Source organism: Pleurodeles waltl, chromosome 8 (genome assembly GCF_031143425.1).
Source record: "Pleurodeles waltl isolate 20211129_DDA chromosome 8, aPleWal1.hap1.20221129, whole genome shotgun sequence".
NCBI lineage: Eukaryota > Metazoa > Chordata > Amphibia > Caudata > Salamandridae > Pleurodeles > Pleurodeles waltl.
In genome coordinates this window covers 89,956,112-89,978,985 of record NC_090447.1, presented here as the reverse complement: position 1 = coordinate 89,978,985, position 22,874 = coordinate 89,956,112, and the positions used below count along the sequence as shown (strand labels likewise).

Here is a 22,874-nt window from a genome sequence, read left to right as displayed (position 1 = left end):
GAGGGGTGAGTAGCTTCCACGTATGGGCTACAGTGAGGTGTGAATCTAAAAGCAGGTGTGACAGTAAAATACCAGACAATGCTGAGAGAGAGGGTAAACACTGTTGTCTCCCACATTTCTCTTAAGAGAATCACAACAGGGTCCAACAGGAAAATAATACCTATGATCGATTAATACCCATTTCCTCCCTCCGATAGACTTGTATGCGAACATACACTCACTATAAATGTTTACATAATCTAACATAATCCCTGCTCCCGCAGTATTTCCAACACAGGTCTGGGCCCACAAACATCACTTCCATTTTACAGGGTGAAGTAACAGTTGGGAATGATTTCTTCCCCTTATGTTGCGAGCAAATTGATGATTTTGCTGCTCTCAGCCTTATGTTAAGGCTTGTTTTCTCTGGTACCTCAACACCCAGATCTTTTTACCAAAGCTGCCATATAGGAGTGTTTCTTGTGAGGCACAGGATACTGATCAGTGTGTAGAGTGAGGAGATTGTCTTTCTTGTCAGACTCTGTGAGAAGGTTGCCGATAGAAGTGCTATATCCATAAATACTTTATCTTAGATATTCGGCTTGCCTACCCAGTGCAAGAGTTGGATACGTTGATAGCCACCCGCCTAAGAACAAGGCTATACAGGTGTACAGCCTTTATGCAGATGTGCCTGATTACTGGCTTTTAGGCCTTCCATCAGAAAACAAATCCCCCATCAAGGGCAGAGTACCAGGACTGCCACCTCCTGACTTCTGAATAAGAAACAGCAGAAATGGAATCTCGCTTTGAAGGTATTGTGGACATAGAGGACATAAGATTTGGTTTTTGTATATATTTTATGTAATATGGCCCAGTATTCTAATAATATGGACATGGAAGTTAGAGACTTGCAATCAGGAGACCTGTGTCTAATGATGAGCTACAGAATCAAATGCAGTGTGCTTATCATCATGTCTTATTTAATCTAGGGCTTCATGGGGGTGTGACTGTTCAGATCTAGTGCAGGGCACCGCTGCGTGGCATATTTGTAGTATGGCACATAAGGAAGACCTAGGCCACCATCCAGTGGGCGTTCATACTGTGAGAAGGGTTCTGCCAACTTAATTGAATGCCAGTGGGTTATTCTGTGTGGGTTGCATTGCAGTCCTGGGGAGTCTCAGGGATAGAGTCTGGACCACATGGAGAAGGCCTGGAAGGGAATTCTGTTTATTCTTGTGATCTTGCCTCACCAAGAAATCTCAAGCCTCCCTTACCTATATAGGTCTCTGTACAAGGTATGTAGCAGGTGTGGTGCATTACAGTGGTATGGGTCCCTTGTTGAGGCAGCAAGGTTGACCTCTGCATATTCTATACAGTCTGCAGGCCAGCTGAAACCAGTATTTGTCTAAAGTGTGTTGCAGCTGTCTGTGGGGTTCGGAACACCTAAGCTTTACGAGGTGGAGTAATTCCACTTGACAATGATATTTCTGCAAAGGAATGTCCAAAAGGACGGCTGTAAGTGAATGCACTGAATAGATCAAAAAGTACTTAATATCATCTGCAAATAGTCTCACTATTGCTGGCCACTCCTCATCTGAATACTGACAGTGTCTGTCCTAGTAGTTATCTGCTTGTACCAGTGGTTCCATACGCCTAGTCAGGAAACTCTCTCCTGAGACCTCGCCATTCACCTTTATCACATCTGAGGGAGATCTAAGGGTCGCCTCGATACACACCTTGATGGCTGGCCAGGTCCAATTTATTAGGATCTTAGATAGATACCTCCTCTCAGTTATATTGAGCATCTTCTCCATGTCCAATTGCAGAGATGAGCTACAGGTTGAGGACTTCAATCACTGGAGGCGGGAGCTTCAAGGCACTAGCAGCAGCAGTGGTTTCCAGGAAGAACAGGAACTTTATGTTTTGCATTTGTTTTTCTCTGTTGATTTTCTCTGTGTTCGCGTGGTTTAATTATTGACTGTGTGAAATGCAAGAAAGAAAAAAACAAGAAACATATTGAACCACATGAGGGAAAACAAACAGAAAAGATGAAAAGGAGGATGAGATTAGTAAAAAAAAAAGGAAAAATGAAAAAAGTGAAAATGGTGGCAAGAAAACTGAAAATAAATATCAGTTTGAATAATGAATAAATGAATAAGTAAAGAACCAAACATGAAAATCTGAAAGTAATTTAAAAAGGAATACAAACACAAAAATATGAAGGCGAGACAAGGAAGAATGCAATCGAGCATGGAAGGGCAAGGTTATATGAAAAAGAGAAATGTACAAAATGAAAAAGACAAGAAAATAGAAACAAAATGGAGAAAAAAAATATTTATTAGATTTATAATAGTCCAAGTGAAATATGAAATAAGCAAGTGTGGCAAACTAGTAGAGAAAAATGAAAATGGGTTGCACAACAGAGAGAAGAAATTGAGTAGGGAGGTAAAAAATTGGATAGGCAAAATCATGAGGCGGGCTAATAGAAAAGTGAGGAAGAAGGGGGTGGCACATTAGAGGAGAGAGTAGAAGGATGCAGGGCACCTAATGAAGAGTAAAGAAACAAATAGGCGTGATAGATGGGAATTTCTAAGGGAGAAACGATAGCTTAGCAGAAGAAAAAGCAGAATGTGGGTGGTGTAAAAGAATTGAAAGAAGAAGCATGGAAAGTAGCTTAATTAAGGGGAAACAAGTTGGGGACGATGGTATAACGGGGGCCAGGGAAGGCAGGTGGTATATAACAGCACCCATTAGAAGGGAATGTGTGTCATAATAAGGTAAAAGCAGAAGGAGGAAAGGAATCGTAATATTATGAACAGGCCAGGAGTAGGCTGGTGTAAGAGGGGGCTCGGCGAGGGCTCAACATCCTGTGATCCTGGGCACATCGCCTGATCTCCCCTTCCCGAACAGAGATGGGTATGTGTCCCTGCTTTGTGTAATTTAACTGGTGTTCAAATTAAGAGCTCCAATGCTGCGCTTAATTTGTGCTTGTTGTTTCCGGTGCTGAGCATCGGCACTTATTTTCGAGGGCCGGGGCTTACTCTTCTGCTTCAAGCATTTGCTGCCAGCAAAAGACGCATATGGGAAAGACAGAGGAAGGGAAAAACGAAAAAGCGTCACAAAGGGAGAAAGTAGAAAGCTGCAAGTGTGAGCTGAAGGGGCAGGGAGTGGCTGTAAATGGATTGAAGAGGCCCGAGATGGCTTTAGGATTACGCTGCCTCAGTGTTCCGTGCTCACACATTTAATTGCAGCAGCCGCGTGTTTAAGAGGAGGGCTTTGGGCACCGGCACCTTTTTATTTAAAAATTAAGCACTTCTCCAATGTCCTTGGGTCCAGTTCGCGCTGTATAAAAGTGCAAAAAATGGGGAGGAGGGGGATAATAGAGCATAGAGGTGAGGAAGGGATGGTGGTAATGGAGTGTAAAGATGAAATAAGTGTGGTGACTTTTTGAAGGTGAAAGAAAGCGGTTGGGTGGTAGGATATAGATAAGAGGAAAGAAGGGGCGCCGTGTGAGAAGGTAAAGGGGGATGGGGTGAAGGCTGCATAGAAGAGATGAAACACCAGCGAGGAAGGGGAGACGTTGAGGAAGGTGCAGAGAGTAGCATAGGGCGGGCGACGAAATAAGAGCTGAGGGCTGCATGAAAGATAGTGAGGTAGACTAAAGCACGGCGGTACTGCAGAACGGAAGTTGCAAGGCAGGGTGGTATGCTGGCATGACAAAAGGGAACATTGAATGAGAAAGGGGAGATAACAGAGCACAAAGAAGAAAGGGGTGGGTGGCATAATGAAGGGGAAGGAGGGAGGAGGAAGATAGAAGAGAAAGTCGAAAGATGGAAAGTGGTATATAAGAGAACAGTGGTGTAACAAAGGTCCCCGCAGCCGGGACCTCCGAGCTCCAGGGGACCTTCTCAGCACAGCACACTGTGCATGGGCGGCAGCACCCTGATTGGGGGCAGGGGGCCCCTCCAGGTACATTGCGACCCCCCACCCCTTCAAGTTTCGTAACGCCATTGTAAGGGAAGGAATGAGAGCCTGGCACACTGCAGGAAATGTGGCAGAAAGGATGATAGTGGGTGAAGACAACTAGGACGGCGTGGTGTGGATGGGTGGGGGGCGGCAGAGAGACACGGAAGAGCTGGAGGCACGGGCACAGGTAATGCAGACAAACTATAACATGTTTCATTTTTCTCAAACAGACCGCAAACGTGAGCTGCTACCGGATGAAGTGCCCGGCCGTGCACTGCGCGCACACCGTCACCGACCCCCACCAGTGCTGCCCAAGGTGTGTGGGTAAGTTGCAGTCCTGGCTGACGCCCCCCCAGTTCTCACTTCACTGCCGGGGCGGGAGGGCTGTGGCCCCAGGCGGGATCCAGCGCTAGCAGAGCGTGTCTAGGCGCTTCACTCTGCCACGCCAACTAGCAGCGGCCGGGGGTTTGTGTCGGGCTCAGAGCAGCTGTCATCGCGCCCTCGTCCCCTCCGCTTCCTCGGCAAGCGCCGGGGGGTAACACGAGCCTCCCTCCTGCTCAGTACATCCCGGGGGTGTTTGGTTGGGGCTGTCAGCAGGTAGGAGCCGCCATGCTGGCGTGCTAAGGAACACACGAGACCACTGGGCCCTGAGTGACGGGTCAGCATCCTGGCTACCAGCCCGTGATCTTGTGCAGGACTGCAACCGTCTCAGTGCCATCAGTGACTCAAATGGGCAGGTTCTAAAAAACAGTTACATAAATGTACGAATAAACAGCAATTGGAGGTCTGAATTTATACAACGCAACGTTTATATCTCCATTAATTATCTTCCTTATACTCTTGTATGCCCTATCTATATAGATATGTCTCTATATATTTATTACTATACTCCCACTGTAGAAGAAGAAAAAAAATTACTCCTGGTATAAAAGAAGAAAAAAAGCTTTGACTCTCCCAAACACACTTCATATTCTTGTCTCAATATCACTTACCTCTACTCTGACTCATCCCAAACCTCGTCTTACTACTGTGATCTCCCAATTAACTCTATCTGACAGAGACTTGATTTTGAGCACGATTGGAACCGTCTCAGTGGCATCAGTGACTTAAATGGGCAGGTTAAAATAATAGTTACAAAAATACAAAATAATTGTCTTCAGGTACAGCAACACTTGAAAGTCTGAGTTTATACAATACCACTTTATATCTTGATATATTATCTTCCTTATACCCTCTTATGACCCATCTCTATATATATCTATGTATCTATATATTCATTACTTTACTCCTACTGTCGAAGAAGGAAAAACAGCTTTGGCTGTCCCAAATGCACATCCCGTAAAGCTCTCAGTATCCTCTACCTCCACTGTGACTCATCCCAAACCTCATTCTTCTATCACCTCCAAAATAACCCTTTCTAGACTCTTCCGTCCTCTATCCCTCCTTTGACTCATCCCAAACCTCAGTTTAGTACTATGATCTCTCTCATCCCTTTCTATGGCCTCGCCCCTCCTCCATCTCTACTTTTACTCATCCCAAACCTCATCTTACTACTATGATCTCCCAAAAAACACTGATAGAGACTTGATCTTGAGCACGATTGGAACCGTCTCAATGTCATCAGTGACTTAAATGGGAAGGTTCTAACAAATAGTTATAAAAATACACAAATAAATTAGCTTCAGATGCAGCAACACTTAAAAGTCTGAGTTTATACAATACCACTTTATATCTCAATATATTATCTTCCTTATGTATGCCCCGTTTATATCTCAATATATTATCTTCCTCATGTATGCCCCATCTATATTGATATGTATCTATATATTTATTGCTTTACTCCTACTGTAGAAGAAATAAACCTTTGACTCTCCCAAATGCACATCCTATACCTCTCTCAATATCCTCTACCTCCACTCTGACTCATCCCAAACCTCATTCTACTACTACGATCTCCAAAATAACCCTTTCTACACTCTTCCTTCCTCTATCCCTCCTTGGCTCACCCCAAACCTCGTTTTACTACTGTCATCTCACAAACAACCCTTTCTAAATTCTTCCCTCATTATCCCTGAATGGACTCATCCCAAACCTCATTTCACTACTGTGATCTTCCTAATCCCTTTCTAGAGCATCGTCCCTCCTCCATTTCTACTTCTAATCATCCCAAACCTCATCTTGCTACTACTATGATCTCCCATATAACACTATCTGATAGAGACTTCTAGCTGCAAATTCCTTACCTTTGAATTTCCCCAGGCGTAGACTGGTTTCGGAAACGTTTGTGTGAGCAGACCCCTGGGCACGCCTTTGGGTGGCTCTGTTCGGCTCTGCGTGGCGTTGTTGACACCGGACTTGACATTGCGGTCACCTATATAGGTGCCACCAGGTGTGCTGATGTCAGTTCTTTTCTTTCTGCGCAAGTTAGCGCTGATCCGGAGAGAGCTACCCTGCTGTCGTTTTTTGACAGGCTTTTTTCAGCATTTTATCGAATATTTTTGAAAGTATGTTGAGGATGTCATCCAGAAAGGTAGGATTCAAACCGCGTGGCGCCTGTCACAGTGCCATGTCATTTACGGACCCTTACTGTGTCTGCCTATGGTGTCTTGAGCGTGACCACTATTCAAAGTCGTGCTCGGACTGCCGGGCCATGCCGCCGAAGGCTTTGAGGTGGTGATCCCTAAAGCTGCTTGTGCCCCGGCAGTCAATGCCATCAAGCGCGACTCCTTGGCGGTTCCAGTCGAAACAAGATCGCAGGACCACTCCAGGAGCCCCAAGTCCTTTTCCTCCCAGTTGAGGTCCTTGGGACACACAGAGAAGAGACACAAAAAGTAGAAGAAGTCCAAGTGGACTTTGACTCCACCTTGTCCGTCGGCAACATTGGTGTTCCAGGCACGGTTCCATGGAGCGATTGCCAGAGTCGACTCCATGTCTCCCCCTGTTTCCAGCAGCCAGAGTGATCCCCGCTCAGATAAAAGAGTTTTACACGGCCATGTGCCGCGTATTAGAGCGGGTCAACCCCCGCCAGTGCGCCTACGGGCCTCGTGGGGCTGGAAGAGTCCGGATCAGGTTGCACACGCCGGCAACTTTGGCCTCGGCTCTGATGGGGTCACTTGGATCCAATTACAGATCCGACGCTGATGCTCCCGGCGCCGGCAGTGCCCATAGGTGGTGCCAGCCCCATTCTGATTTCAGACGATCCAGAGCCGGAACAGCATTGCTCGACGCCGATTTCGGTTCCGACTGAACCAATATATTCCAGATCATTGCCTGAGCTTTATTGTCAACAGCCAGGCTTGGGAGAAGAATGGGAGGGGCCACTGGACCCTTTAGAACACCAGTTAGAACAATCATTGGGCTGGTATGACGAACTAGGCGAGGCCAGTGGACTGGATGCATCTCCAGATTCTGGCATTCTTTCTCGTCCTACTGTGGCTATGGAGGAGGGAGCTTATTTTGCAGTGGTGGTGTGCAGGGCAGCAGAGGTCTTGGACCTCAAACTGCCTTCAGAGGCTGTCAAGACTAATATCTTGACAGAAGTGCTTCAGCCTGGGGATTCCTCTTCCGAACCCCTTTTGCCCTTTAATGAGGCACTTACTGATGTCCTGCTGGGAGCCTGGTCCAAGCCCAGCACGAGGGCTCCTGTAAACAGGACAATTGCCCGACGCCATTGCCCTGCCCCGGGTGAGACCTTGGTAGTTCAAGCCTCAACTTCCCATGGTGCATTCCCTGCCACTACCCTGGACAGGAAATCCAAGAGGCTGGACCAGCTTGGAAAAATATGTTTTTTTCCACCAGCCTGGCATTAAGGTTGGTGAACACCTCATGCCCTTTGGGCCATTATTCCCATACCCTAAGGGATAGGGTTGCGCAAGGTCCCAGAGGTGGCCCAGACCGTCCTCTCCCAAGCAGTGAAAGATGGGAGAAATGCAGCAAAGTTCACCATTATGTGTGGCTTGGATACAACTGACTTGCTGGGCAGAGTGGTTTAGACGTTAGTGGTCTTACGGCACCATGCCTGGCTGAGAACATATGGCTTTTCGGGGGATGTCCAGGCAAAACTTATGGACATGCTCTTCGATGGAACTCACTTATTTGGCGAGAAGGCAGGCTTGGGCGCTGGATAGCTTTAAGGACTCTTGGGCTACGGCCAAGTCTTTCGTCCCGCAGCGATCACCCGTCTCCAGTCTGCGTTTCGTGTGGGTGCAGTGTCTTTAGACCTAGAGGGTCTGGAAGCCAGAAGTCGTCTGCCACCAACCCTCCAGCTGCATCCTCCAAAGTCCTCCTAGTTTGATTCTGCAGGACCATGGTTGTCCAGCTGAGGGGTAATTCAACATCATCTCCTCCACGGTAGTCCATGACATCGGAAGCATGGGTCTTGCAGATCATTAAGAAGGGCTGCGCCCTGCCTTTCCAATCCTTTCCTCACCGATCACCGCCAGCGCACGTACAGCTGGCGGAGGATCATATGACTTTGCTACAAGAGGAAGTTACAACTCTTTTGACCAAGGGAGCCATAGAAAGGGTTCCGTTGTCAGAAGTAGGCAGTGGTTGTTATTCCAACTATTTTGTCATACCTTAAAAAAACAAGGGTCTTTGCCCTATACTAGACCTACGGACCGTCAGTCCCTTCCTCAAGAAGGAGAAATTTAAGACTCTAACTTTGGCTCAGGTCTTGTCTGCCATAGACCAAGGAGGCTGGCTGGTAACTTGCAAGATACGTATTTCACGTTCCCATCTTGCCTGCCAACAGGCGTTACCTTCGGTTCAAAGTAGGCCACGAGAACTTTCAGTTTACCGTGCTCCCCTTTGGCTTTACCAATGTCCCTCAGGTGTTTACCAAGGTGATGGCGGTGGTCGCAGCTCATCTGCGCACTTTAGGGGTTTCAGTCCTCCTCTACCTCGACGACTGGCTGTTGAAGGTGGCTTCACCCCAGGCGTTCCTCTACCACCTCCAGACTACGGCGAATCTCCTGCATTTGCTGGGATTCACTATAAACGTGTCGAAGTCACACCTGACTCCCTCTCTGATGCTTCATTCCATCGGAGCTGTTCTGGACACAGTGCAGTTTCTGGCTTATCCTCCGAAGCAGCGAGTCCAGGATATTCAGGTTATGATACTGATGTTTCGGCCTCTATCCTGGGTTCGGTGAGACTGACTCTGAGGCTGCTGTGCCTCATGGCCTCCTGCATCCTGTTGGTGAAGCGTGCCAGATGGCATATTCAGGCTCTGCAGTGGGACCTGAAGTTCCAGTGGGCATAGCATCAGGGGAATCTCTCCGACATGGTCCAGATCTTGGAGGGAACTGCAAAAGACCTGCAGTGGTGGCTTACAGGCAGGCTCATCCTCCTTCCCTTCCCCAACCAGACCAGACAGAAGTGACTTATGCATCACCCCTGGGATAGGTGGAGATCAGAGGACTCTGGTCTCCTGCGGAATCCGGACTCCACATAATCTTGCTGAAACTCCGGGTGATCTGGCTAGCATGAAAAGCATTTCTTCCCTCTGTCAAAGGGAAGTTAGTCTAGGTGTTCATGGACAACATTACCTCAATGTGGTACTGCAACAAATAGGGCCGTGTGGGGTCATGGGCCCTTTGTCAAGCAGCCAAGTGTCTCTGGGCATTGCTGGAACAGCAGGGCATAACCCCGGTGGTTCAACATCTGTCAGGTGCTCCGAACGCCAGGGCAGACAAACTCCACTGTCAATGGCTAGTGGATCACGAACTGTGTCTCCATTCGGAGGTGGTGCAAGGACACTTTCAGCAGTGGGAAGAGCCTTGGTTAGATATGTGCACTTCCAAAGAGAATGCGCAATGTCAGCAGTATTGCTTGTTGGAGTTTCCAAGACGGCAATCCCTCTGCAATGCTTTTTGTCACAATTGGAGATCAGGCCTCCTGTACACTTATGCCCGTATCACTTCTGCCCAGAGTTCTCGAGAAGATCAAGAATGACTGGGCTCAAGTAATCCATGTGGCTCCGGATTAGGCATGGAGAGTCGGGTATCCAGAGCTTCTGAAAATGAGCATCGATCCTCTGATCAGGCTGCCCTTAGGGAAGATCTGATGTCGTAGCAGCAGCAGGGGATGGTCCTCACCCCGAACCTGTCAACTCTGCGCCTTCATGCATGGAGATTGAGCTGCGATAGCTGACAGCCTTTGACCTTCCGGCCGAAGTCCGTAATGTTATTCTGGCAGCCGGGCATTGCTTCACCAAAACGGTATATGCCTGCCATTGGCAAAAAATGTAAAATATTGTAAAGCGAAGTCTATAGTTATCTTTCTGCTTTCCTCTCTGATGTTCTTTTCATTCTGTACCTTGCCCAGGAGGGCTCTGCTCTAGGCACTTTTTAAGGCTATCTGTCTGCTCTATCCGCTTTTCTGTGGCTGCCTGACCAACCCTCTTTATTTAAATCCCCTAGTTTAAATAGGTTTCTGAAAGAGCTTGTACATATGGTTCCACCTTCGCCCTCCATTATGCCTCAGTGGGATCTGAACCTGGTTCTTACATTCCTGATGTGTGCTCCGTTTGAGCTGCTTCATAATTGTCACCTCAGGCTGCTCAACATCAAAACAGCCTTTCTTGCAGCCATAACGTCTGCCCGGAGGGTGGGTGAGCTGCAGGCTTTGTCATCCATGCCTTCATATCTCACAGTGTTTTGTGATAAAGTGGTGCTTCACACCCGTGCCTCTTTCCTTCCAAAGGTGGTGGCACCAGTTAATTTGGGACAGACTGTCACCCTGCCCACCTTCTTTGCTCCCCATCATCCCTCTAAGGAAAAGGAGTGACTCAACTGACTGGACCCAAACACAAAAGAGTTTCTGGTGGACGACCAACTCTTTGTAGGTTATGTGGGAGCAAAGAAAGGTCGGGCAATACAGAAACAAACCATTTCACACTGGGTCATTCTCTGTATAAAAATCTGCTACGCACTGCCCTAAAAGCAACCTCCTGAGGGCTTGAGGACCCACTCCACCAGGAGTATAGCTGCCACCATGGCGTTGGCACGCAGTGTTCCAGTCCTGGACATTTGTCAGGCAGCAACGTGGGCATCTCTACACACGTCTGCGAAACATCACTGCCTAGACAGTCAGGTCCGTACAGACTACAAGACTTCCTAGTGTACCAAAATGTGTCCGCAGCCCACCGCCAGGATGGTATGGCTTGGGTATACATTCAAAAGTGAGGAATATGCAGCTAGAAGTTTCTAGCAGATGAGCAAGTTACTTACCTTCAGTAACGCATTATCTGGTAGGGACCAAACAACCGTTGCTATGCTACAGGAACTTACTGGTCATCCATAGGGAAACTAACATTAACTAACATTAACAAACACATTCAGGTTTAACTGTGGTCAATTTCTCAATGCTTACTTCTCATTATCATGCATTTTCTACAGCCTTTACCAAACGTCTATTTCATTCCCTAGCTCACTATCAGGAGTATGACTGCTCAGCGCTCCCGAACCAGGTTCCATCATTCCAAATGGAATGATTCATTCACCATCAGAAAAGCAAAGGGTGACCTTTTTTAAAGAAAACCTACAGGATGTACTTAGAGTACCTTCCTCTTTACCTAGAGGAGCATCCTTATTTTTTATTTGAACGAAAGATCAAGATCCCAAATCATGTGCTGCATGTAGAGGTTTAAATCAAATTAATACCAAGAATAGATAGCTGCCAGTTATTAACATCATTTTGTAATGTGTATGAGGAACACAAGTATTTACTATACTTGATCTGCAAGGTGATTATCAACATTTGTGCATAAAACAAAGGTGATGAGTGTAAACCAGCTTTTTGTACCCTGTTTGCGTATTTTGAATACTGTGAGATGCCATTTGGATTGTGCAGGGCCCACTCACTTTTCCAATGCTTCATGGATTATATGTTTGCTGGTATTTTAAATCTCGTCAGACTGATTAATCTTGACAGCACTCTTGTATTCTCCAAGTACCTCACTGGACATCATGAGCTTATGTCTACCGTCATATCTAGGTTAAAGAAGCTGCAAGTGACCTGTAAACCTGACAAATGGGAATTTGAAGTGAAAGGTATTGAATATTCTAGGGTTTAGATTGAATACCTCACGTTTGTCAATGAGTCCTAAGACGATTTCTCCAATCTTTTAATGGCCTTTCTTTCCCATTAATGTTAAGGAGACCTAAAGTTTCCTTGAGTGTCTATGAGAAAGTTGATAATTATTTGGGGTGGATTGTAGTTCACCACAAATAATTATGGGGCATATGTACAAAAGCATTTTTGTGGTTGGAAATGGCCTGATTCTCAGAATTGGGCTGTTACCGACCGCAAATATGCTTTTTACATGAACAGAAAATAAATTTTGGTTCGGTAATATGTTACAGAATCACAATTTGTATTTAGCGATTCAGTATTTGGAAGGGGTGTGTTTAGGGCATCTCTTCCAAATACCGAATTGCATTGCTATGTATGAATGTTTTGTGACCGAATTATGGTCGCAATACATTCATTTTTTAGCTGACATCTCAAGGGTAGTGGTAACCATTCACAAATGGGAGGGGGTCCCCACAAGACCGCTTCCCCTTTGTGAATGTTGAAACAAATATTTTTTAAGAGCAGGCAGTGGTCCAAGAGGCCACTGACTACTCTTAAAAAATGAAACTTAAATGTTTCATTTTGTTTTTTGAACCACATCATGTTTTCCTTTAAGGAAAATGGGCCACATTTCAAAAAATAAAAGATTGCTTTATTTTATAGCAATCACAGATATGGTGTTCTGCTGACCCCAGCAGGCCACCATCCCTGTGATGGCTGCAATTCCTAATGGGTCGCACATTGCAACCTACCTCATTAATATTCATGAGGTAAGTCTGTTGCTTCCTCATTAGGAATTGCTATTACTGACTTGTTCATTTTTGTGCATTAGGAAATTAGATTTCCTAATTGAGATTCACAAGGAATTGCAATTAGAAACTTGTAATCCCTACATTTTGCACATCTGACCCAATGTCACCACCCTTCTTCGGTCCAGTAAAGGTTTCAAGTTCAGTCCCCTTGTAGCTATGGCACAGAGAAGACAGGCTTAACATAAGAAAATGTGTAGAGCATTTAGCAGTACCAAAACAGTTAAAAAGTTGATCACACAACACAATAAAAATCACACTCCAATATATAAAAACAATGACTATTTTAATTAACAAAATGTCCATAAAACAACAGAAATCCAATAATTGGAATTGGAGGTTTGAGTTTTTAACGTTTTAAATAAAAATGGCACCAAAAAGTGCAAGGCCCCAACCGCTAGCGACTGGTTGCCCTAGACTGGGACAAAGGTAAGTTTTAAGGCTGACGCAATGGGATGAGGATCAGATACAAGGACCATGTTGAAAGACCTACTTTCTTGACTTAAAACATTTTTGTGACGGTAGAGTCCTCATCCTGGCAAGGCATCAGGCTGGATCCGAAGACGTGGCTGCTGATGACAAGGTGGTGAAATATGATGACCTGGAAAGGCTGCGAGCAGGAAAAGATCAAAGTTTGCGCTGAGGAAGCCATGGGCATCAGTAGGATGATACTCGGCGACAGGTCCAGTGAAGATTTCTACTGTTGGATTTACACTCTATTCTGGAAGTCGGATTCTATTAGCAGGGCAAGGCTCTAGGGTGTATTAGGAGAGGGTTTACCATTGTCGGATGCTGGTTGGCATTGAGCCAGCTGAATCAGATTTGCTGCTGCAGAGAAGAATGTATCAGGATCTGCGGAAAAGTCAGCCCCACTGCCAATGCACCCTTTGGAGATCACCTTGGCAGGTTGGTCTTGGACTGCTGTCTGTTCTCCAGGCGCAAATCCTTGAAAATGTTCCCAGTCCCACATTTTAGGGTTAGGCAGGATGAGTATGCTCTGACACCAGGAAAGGGTTCCAGGACCTAAGGTGCAGCACTTAGGAGTCAGTAGTCACTCCACGAAGCCACCAATAGGGTACACTTGAAACTGGTCAGCTGAGCTCCTTCAGGAAAGTGGGCTTCCTGCAGCTTTTGTGTCCCTGTAGCTTCCCACGGGGGAAGCCAACTGACAAATAGAGTCCACTTCTTTGTCGTAGGTAGAAGTGAGAGCAGATCCAACCCAGTTCAGTTCTAAAGAAGGTGCTCATGGATACATCAAGCCTGGCACTAGTATGTGGGTAGGGGTGATGCCTGGTCCCTCCTTGACCAATGGGATAGAGTTCCCAGGGTAACCCTACCCACTTTTGCAAAGGTTCCTGTGTGCCTTACTACAAACAATCCTACAGTGCCCTTCTCAACTTAAAACCAAGAGAGCACAATCTTTTTTCCTTGTGCAATGTTCCTGTGCCCACCCTAGCAGTGTGGCACAGGAAAAGGGCTAAACCTTCCTCTGTGGTCACTCAAAACTGGTTCTGGTGGCAGCTCCTTTCCTACTGGGATTAGTTCCTGGTTGGCTACAATGACAAAAAGGGGGCAGGCCCAGGTATGAGATACATCTACCTGTGACAGAGCACGTCCCTTTGAAGATAATTACATTTCTGGGCACTGCACAAATGTTTATCCTGACCGAGGAACAGGACACCTCCACATACCCAAAACCTTTGACTCTGCTCTCGGAGCCAGTTCACACTTAATCAAGGAGCCATTCAGCCCCTGTGTGACAGCTGGAAGCTCAGGGAAAACCTTCTGCTGTGGTCACTCAAAACTGGTTCTGGGGGCAGCTCCTTTCCTACTGGGATTAGTTCCTGGTTGGCTACATGACAAAAAAGGGGCAGGCCCAGGTCTGAGCTATCTGCCTGTGACAAAGCATGCCCCTTTGAAGATAATTAAATTCCTAGGCACTGCACAAATGTTTATCCTGTCAGAGGAACAGGACACCCCCACATACCCAAACCTTTTGTCTCTGCTCTGGGAGCCAGTTCACACTTAATCAATCCCTGTGTGACAGCTGGAAGCTCAGGCAAATAGGCTTTTAGAGGCTTTTGGCAGGCTAAAGGTAACTTTTCCAAATCCAGCTTTACAAATGTACTGGATTCATAATCAATATTACAAAAAGCCCACGAATTAACTTTGTATCTGCTTCCTAGGTGGAGATAACTTTATTAACTTTGATAAACTTTTCGGATGCCTTCCTATGGAACAGCTAGCCCTCAAACAGTGAAAATAACTTCCTAGGTCTTTCCACAGTAACATGAAACTTTTACATGCCCAACTTTTAAATATGATGCTCCCATATGGCTGTTAAAGTCCTACTTACAGGAGACCTACTAATATTCAATAAGGGGGGTTAGGCCTGTCAAAACGGGTGTTTTTGACACATCAAATTTTGTAACCTGCACAGTCAAGTTACTAGGCCCAGGCTAACAGTCATGCTTAGTGTTGGCATAACATGCTGCAGTCCAGTAGTGACATTTAAATTACAGCCCATAGGTACACTTTGTAATATATATCAGGGGCTTACAGGTAAGTCAACTATGCCAGTCAGCTGTAGACCAATACAACATGTTTCCAGGGGTACGAACACATACAGTGGGCATTGGACAGCAGTGTCCCAGTGTGCAGTCCAAAAAACAGCAATAAAATTTAGCAAAAACTGGGCGTGACCACACAAAAATAGGGAAAGTGGACATTTTTCTAAAGTGTGCAAATTATTACTGATAATTTTTCAAAGGATTTGCACATTTGCCTATTTGTATCACTTGCATTCTGAAGAAAGAAAACATGTAAAGAGGTATTCAATGGGATTATCAGGCTGAATTGTTGTTCAGTACTCTCATAAATATTGAAACAGGATACATCCCATCAGGAAATTCATAGTGGAAGCTGAAGCTTCTCAAAGCAAATGGGGGTGTCCTGCTACAAATCTAATTTCTTAAATGTACAGTTTGACTGATAAGATACTCTGACAAAATGTGATGAAAATCTGCTAAAGTGTTTGTTAAGGCCCTCTGAGATGCTTGTAAACTGCATAAGAACAGATGCTGGACGGAATGCTGAAAAATATCAATCATTCACCCCCAGTCACAGATCTGGGCCTAAATGCATTATTTTTTTGCTCACCACGTCATTCCATTTTGGACCCAGCCATATGCAAATCAGTCTGGGCCCTGCTCCTGATGGAAACAGTCCAGCCTGAACTGTCAGGCGAGGTTCTCCCTAGACCGTAAACTAGCATCCTGGGACCGGTGTTGAGCTATCATCCCTCAACATCCAGGCTAGTTTGATTCCAGTGGCATAACGAGCACAGGACCCACCTCTTGACATACCCTTCCCAATTAGGGCGAAAATGCAAAAAGAACAGATGATGGATGGAATGCTGAACAATTTCAAACATTCACCGCCAGTCATAGATCTGGGCCTAAATCCATTTTTTTTTTGCTCGCCACGCCATTTTAGCTATATGCAAAACTGAAGGGTAGCACCCTGTATTGAAAATGCTGATCTCCAATGGTGAAACGTAGACAATAATGATGAGATGGGAATGTGCAAATAAGTGTCTTGTAGATCCCTGGAAGCCAAATACATCCGAATTATAGACAGTAATGTTACCATTTGAAAATGGGTCATTCTTACACATGAATCGGCCCATTTCAGATCCAGCACTGGACTATAGATACCAAATCTTCTTGCACCAGAAACAAAGTGGAGTACATCCTTTCTCCTATTTTGGTTTCTGGCACTGGGACAATTGCTTCCTTGACTAATAACGCCGGTAGAACCTCATGAAAGAGCTTTCTCTTCCACAAATCCATTGGAACAGTTGTCACAATTGCTCCTGTCCCTGAAGGCCATTGGACAGAGTCTACTGCGTAGCCCTCCTTTACAATGTTGAAAACCCAGCAATCTCACACTGTTGTCTACCAAACATGAAAAAAAAACAGCTGAAACCGTGTGCCGACTGGGGCCTGAGAATCTCTGTAGTTGTCAGGACATTTTCTTTGTGTGCACTGGCTATTTAGAGAAATCACTCTTCTTGTATGATTTCTTTGGTTGATATGGTCTCTTTCTACCATGGCCCTTCTTAGGGAAATGTCTGGAAGCACAGTTCCATTCCCTCTTGGCTGATGAAGATGAACCCCTACATGGCAAAGAATGTTTCTGATCTTTAAATGCCTTAATAATTATGCCATCTAAATGATCACAAAATATTTTCCCATTGACAGGTATCTTCAATAAGGCAATTTACTCTGCAGGATTGGCCTTCAAATTTTCCATCCTCAGGTTCCAGCGTGCCAACACCACAGGTCCTGTCCCCATCGTCGTTGAGCAAACCATATCTGATGAAGTGTCTGCCATCAATTTAGCTTATCACCACTGATAGCTCTGCTTAGCAGTACTCTTTTGTATGGCCTCAGAAAAGTTAAAATCTTTGACCAATGACCGGGCTATGTAAGTGAATATGTGCTTGCTTTCAATGCTAGATTTTGCGCCAAGAAATCCTTTCTTAAGGCTGGATCCACCTTTTTTAGGGTCAAGCGCACAAGCACTCCGTCCCTGATGTAATCTCTCTTTGGGCTTTTAACCACACCCATGTCACGCCTCTCACTTTCATTTGTTTGTGGGCTTGCCTTTTAAAATCTGCTTGATTTCATTAGTGAAAGGCATGCATACGTCATGCCTTTTCCAGTGTTTAGCCCTCCTCGAGCGCAGCAGGCAACTACTGAAAACATACGAGGCTCCATGTTTTCATCATGGTTTCCGGACTACTTTATCTTTTTATTGCCCACGCAGCATGAGCGCGCTGGGTTTTACATAGCGCGATCACGCTCGTTTTTTTGGTTTTCAATTTAAGCACGATCGCGCTGTGTTTTACACAGTGCGATCGCGTTCGTTTTTTCCTTTTAATTTGTGTGGCAAGAAAAGTCCGGTTAGGATTTTACAAAGCTAATAACGCTAACTTGAGCAAATGCGAGACCCGTTGCATTGCAAATGCGTGTTATCTGTAGCCTTCACTGGAGTACAGCATTCTGCATTCAAAGATGTTCTACCAATCAAGGTTGCTAGAATTGCATCATTCGTAATAGAATGAGGTAGTGCATCATCTGATTGTTCCAGCAGATGTAATTTTTGGAGAAACTCGGGAACTGTCTATTTACCCATATCCTTCCATTTCATATATATCAAGTCATTAATCTTCCCATGGAAAGGCATGGCCAGGGTTGTGGGTTTGACATATTAAGGGAACAGTCCCACTTCATCTGTGTCCCTCTGAAAAGGAAGGAATCCCAAATGTTGTCTCATATGAGAGAGAATATTCATCATCCCTTCCCTCTGATGTTCTTTGCCACCGATGTAGAAGAATCCTCTCCTGCACATCAGCCTTCATCTGAAGAGGAAGAGAGAACATTCTCTCTGCATGAATGTTTCACTTCCATAATGAATCACCAAATGCGCACTGGCATCGCCAATACTTAAATGCAGCCCCACTGGCTGATTATAACCCAACCAAAAGACAGGAGTATATTTCAAGTGACCAATATCCTCCTTATACAGTTGGCCACTTAAATGTTAGACTGCACATTACAGTGAATCACATAAAAATGCCATGAAGCTGCCTGTTAGGCCCTTTTCTTCCTGGCATCAGCAGCCTATAGGAGAAAGCCAGCTCACAGCTCTTCATGAGTCTCCTTATTCATATGGCTGGCGTCACTTTCTATCCAGATGAATAGCTCCAGCCACTTGAGAGCCTTCCCGACTCCGTAATGACTGCTCGCCAGCCGCTCACCTGCTCGGTTTCCTTGGCCACCTACTGCGGCGAGAAATATGCCTCTTAAGGCCCACGGTCTGCAGATGACCCAAGGGCTCCCATCCAGATTCAATGAAGCCGCCAACAACATCGAACAAACACCAGCGCGGACCCACCACTGCCAACGGGTAGGGTGCTTGAGACAATTAAAAACAGATTGATTGGAGGTGGGGGTGGGACCTTCATAGGAAAAAAAAACGGAAGTGGGTGTGGTGTCTGTGGAGCCAGTATCATCTCATATTGTTATGAATTTAAGGGCCATATGTACGAACACGTTTTCCCATAGACACAGAATGGGTAAAACCCTTTGCTGCATCTGGCCCTAAGTGCGAGGGACGAGGGAGTTAATGCATTATTTACAGTGTTGCAAGTGAAGTGGCAACTATAATATAGAACATGTTATTTTATTATTCTCATTAGAAGAAAAGTTTCCCGCCTCAACCAATGACAGTCTGCATCGCCCCTTCCAGGCCGTCCATGACTTGCATTTCACTGCTTCAAAAGCCACTGGTTGGGAAGAGAAGAGAGGTCAGTTTTGTACCTGACAAGCCACAGCTTTCCCCCAGTAGGTGGAATCCCCTTGTGCTCTGGAAAATAGAAGTCCCCTTGGAAACCCCAACCTCCCACCTGTTTATACAACATCCTGGCATAGTTGGCCATGTCAATATTTACTCTCCCTCCCCTGGATTTCTAGGCTTCTTTCTGGGCACTGCTCTGGTTATGCTCCTCCGGTTCATTAGTTGGGGGCTCGAACCTCTGATTAAAGCCAGGCTATAATCTTCCAAAGTGGGGTTTGGTCTGTGGCTGGCCCTGCTGTTGCGGAACCCGGGGTCTGCCAGCCCATGCCCACAGAAATGAAAAGCTGGCTCTAGCGGCGCCCTGCGCTGCGCATCAAGTACTCTCTTGCCTCAGAAGCAGACATAAAATAATCACGCTTTAAATGGTCTGCCCTGTTCATCCCTTCCTTGGCACTAGACCCCGTCATTCCTGCGTGAATTGTAGACATTTGGCGGGAATCCTCACGTGCCCTTCGGGCTGCCTGCTCAGTGCCCCGTGTGCTGCTCCCAGGGCTTGGCGCCGATAAGGAGGTGCAGGCGTCTTTCCTAATTTGAGAGACCCGAGGTCTAGCTAGACGTCTGCGTACTTTTAAAAAACATGCCATACCAAATTATATTTCAGAAATATGTAAACCATGTGCAACATGCAGTGCCGAACGGGCTTTTTATTCCAGTGGGCCTTTCCCCCGCAGACTGGAGCCCTTGGAGGTCGGATTTTGAAGCCCAGGCCCACTCCTGGGGCCACTCGCCCCAGCTTCCAGGGGTTAATTTCAATAGTCAGGGGAGGCTTCAAGAGCGCGAGACAGGGAGGGAGGGGAAAGGAGATGAAAAGTGATCAGAGAGGGAGAAGAGAGAGAGGAAAGAAGGGGGTGAACGGATGCGTAGAAAGAGAGAGATTTTGAGAGGAGAGAGCGGAGCTGCTTGGAACATTTTTGCCAGGGCTGCTTTTGGTTCCCCGGTCCGAGCCTAGCAACGGGTGCATCTCTCGCATCATTTAATACAAAGAAAGGTCAATGGGAAAGCATGTTTTATCTTCTATAGATGCTCATGTAGTTACTAAGGTGTGGCCATACTTGCTGTTCTCCATCCAAAACAACGATGTTTGCAAACTCACATGCTTGTAACATCTACAAAATTGAGAAAACGGGACATGAATGAGCAAGGCTAAGGAAGAATTGTTTCATTTCCTCTGTCCAGGCCAGGGTACAATGCACTGACTTGGGATGTTTCCTTTTACCAAGTATCCTTTCTAAATGACCATGGCCATGGTTAGAGGCTGGTCTCACTTTGGCCCCTCTAGGAATAGCTCTTGGAAAGGTTGAGTTTTGTGAGGTCCAGCCTGTCCTGTTGGCCCTGTCTCGGGCCTTGAAGACCTTCAATAAACCTAGGTCCTGTGCCTAGGTTGCAGTGTTCCTACACTGGTGTTGAGATGCTTTTTGCATCTGCTCGTCTACCCGTACTGATGGTCATGGCTGGGAGTGTCCACCTTTCTGCTGGTGATGGGTTATGGGGATCTCAGCCACTAAATGTGAACAGTGCTACACTGAGGCGGAAAGCTCCTAGACAGCTTTTGAATACAATTACATGGATGTTGGGGATGCCCCATTGTTTCTGCTTCCAAAATGAGTGATAAAAAAGTATCCATAATTTGAGAAGTTGGGAAAACCGCAGAATTATAACGTTGTACCTGAGGGACCACAAGAGCAATGAGGAGTTACTGTTGGAATTGACAATACTGCACCTGATTCCCACTGTAGTTTTGCGTTTTTGGTCTTTCCCCATTTGGTACTTTCACCCACTTTTAGCTATGGAAATGTCTTAGTGGAGAAAAGTGGTAATGCAGTGTTCTTACATTTCTTGGAATTCAAGGTTCAGATGGAAACACGGTTTCTGGCTCGATTTGGAATTACACCTCTCTTCTGCTGGGCCCTACAGAGAGGAAGAGAGGAGCTTCCCATTTCTACTTGGGAGCGCTGTGTAGCATCAGCTGATCTGTGCTGTGCCGGTCAATGCTGAGTGTGCGTTGAGTACATTGGGTATCAATCTCACTGAAAGAAGGTGCCTCTCTCCATCCTCTTATGCTCATAGACTTCAGCAAGTCATATTGGTGGACATGTCTGCTCAGGAAGCATCATGCTTAGCTCCAGCTCAGGGTTATCTGTGCAGCCATCATAAGAGAAGACTTTAGTAGAAGTGGGCAACTCCTATACTAAGGACTACTAGTGCATGCAGTTACTGTTTGCTGAGATCTGCTTCAGTTGGACCGAAATAAATTCCGGTTTTAGAGTCATCAGGGACATTGACTAGAATGGTAAAGAGAGCTATTTTAAAAAGAAGGATGTATTAGCTGGTTATCTATTTATGAATATGGACTCCATTCACTCTTGAAAGAATGTCCCCAAGCATCTCTGAACGGTGACCTAGATGCACCAGTGAGAGAGCCTGATACATGCATACAGTGTGGGAATGAAGCGGGACACTGGATTTCTGGCTATATTGAACAGATAACATTTCAGACCTCATGGGTGAATTGGATGGGATATGAAATTAGCCTCCTTCCTAGGCCACTTTCAAGGAGCAAAGGGGAGAAACTGAGCACTGGGGCTGGCCAGAAGTATTGCAACGTCTTGAAAGCCTCTATTGTGGCAATGTGCATGTGGCCACTACAGAAACTGCTGCTCAAACAACTATCTTTGACACTTTTTACAGCTACCGACACCATTCTTATGGCAGTGTGGAGCTCTTTAACATTGCTCTAATCCAGGGGTGGTTCCTGTTTGAGGGCGTTGGGGCGTTGCCACCCTATATTTCTGGCCCCTGCTTGTGGCCTCCCACATCCCTAGTATTAAATCTAAAACATGCTATAAAGTTTTTACCCCAGCTGCAACAGTCAGCTTTTTCAGCTGCGGGCCAGTTATTTTAAGTACCTGAGGAAGGTGGAAGGGGCCTAAAAATAATTGACAGTCGCTGTGAAACACAATCGAAAAGAGATAATCGTGCAGCAGTTTCACCAGTCACTCACTCTTTGGCAGTGAGCATGTCGGGTTGGACGGCATTCTTTCTATGGTCAGCCCGACATGCGCGCTAGAGGCCTTTCTCACATGCTCAAGTAGTGAGCCCGGGCAAATCATAGCTGTAGCTCCCCTGTCTCCTAATGAGCGTTAATTTTGCCTTCCCAAGCCAAACTTGACACCGTCGTCTTGCTTTTTGAAAGCAAGAGAGCAGTGTCCGGATTGGCTCGGCGAGACGTGGTTAGTAGGCCTCTGAGGCAGTGTGGGAGGGTGAGAGGTCCCAGTGGAGCTCATGACCAATCACTGTGTGGCTTTATTGTAAAGCCATGCAGTGACTGGCCTCTACCATTGCTGGGGCATGCTCTTTTAGTCTCTTTGTAGAAGAGACTCTTCATGCCGCATCCTACGCATTGGTCACCAGACCACCACTATGGCATTGCAGTTGCAGTACACATATCCAGTGTTACCTAGTCAGACACATCGTACACGGCACCAGGCACACGACGAGGAAGCCAAGCGGTGGAGTGTCAGAGAGAAGGGCGTTTTATTTCCTCTTCTGACCTCCTCGTCACCTGTCTCACTCTTGCATCGCATGTCCCGGTCCTGGCGTCAAAGCAGCAGCACTTAAAGA

General features: G+C 46.1%; 1 protein-coding gene across 1 annotated transcript in view; it reads left to right on the top strand.

The window, feature by feature from the left end:
* CHRDL2 (chordin like 2) overlaps positions 1 to 22,874 on the top strand; it is a 379,722-nt gene that overhangs the window by 157,292 nt on the left and 199,556 nt on the right. The window contains exon 3 of the mRNA XM_069203810.1: positions 4,176 to 4,269. Within this exon, the coding sequence (XP_069059911.1) occupies positions 4,176 to 4,269 (94 nt within the window). The remainder of the gene's footprint in view (positions 1 to 4,175; positions 4,270 to 22,874) is intronic.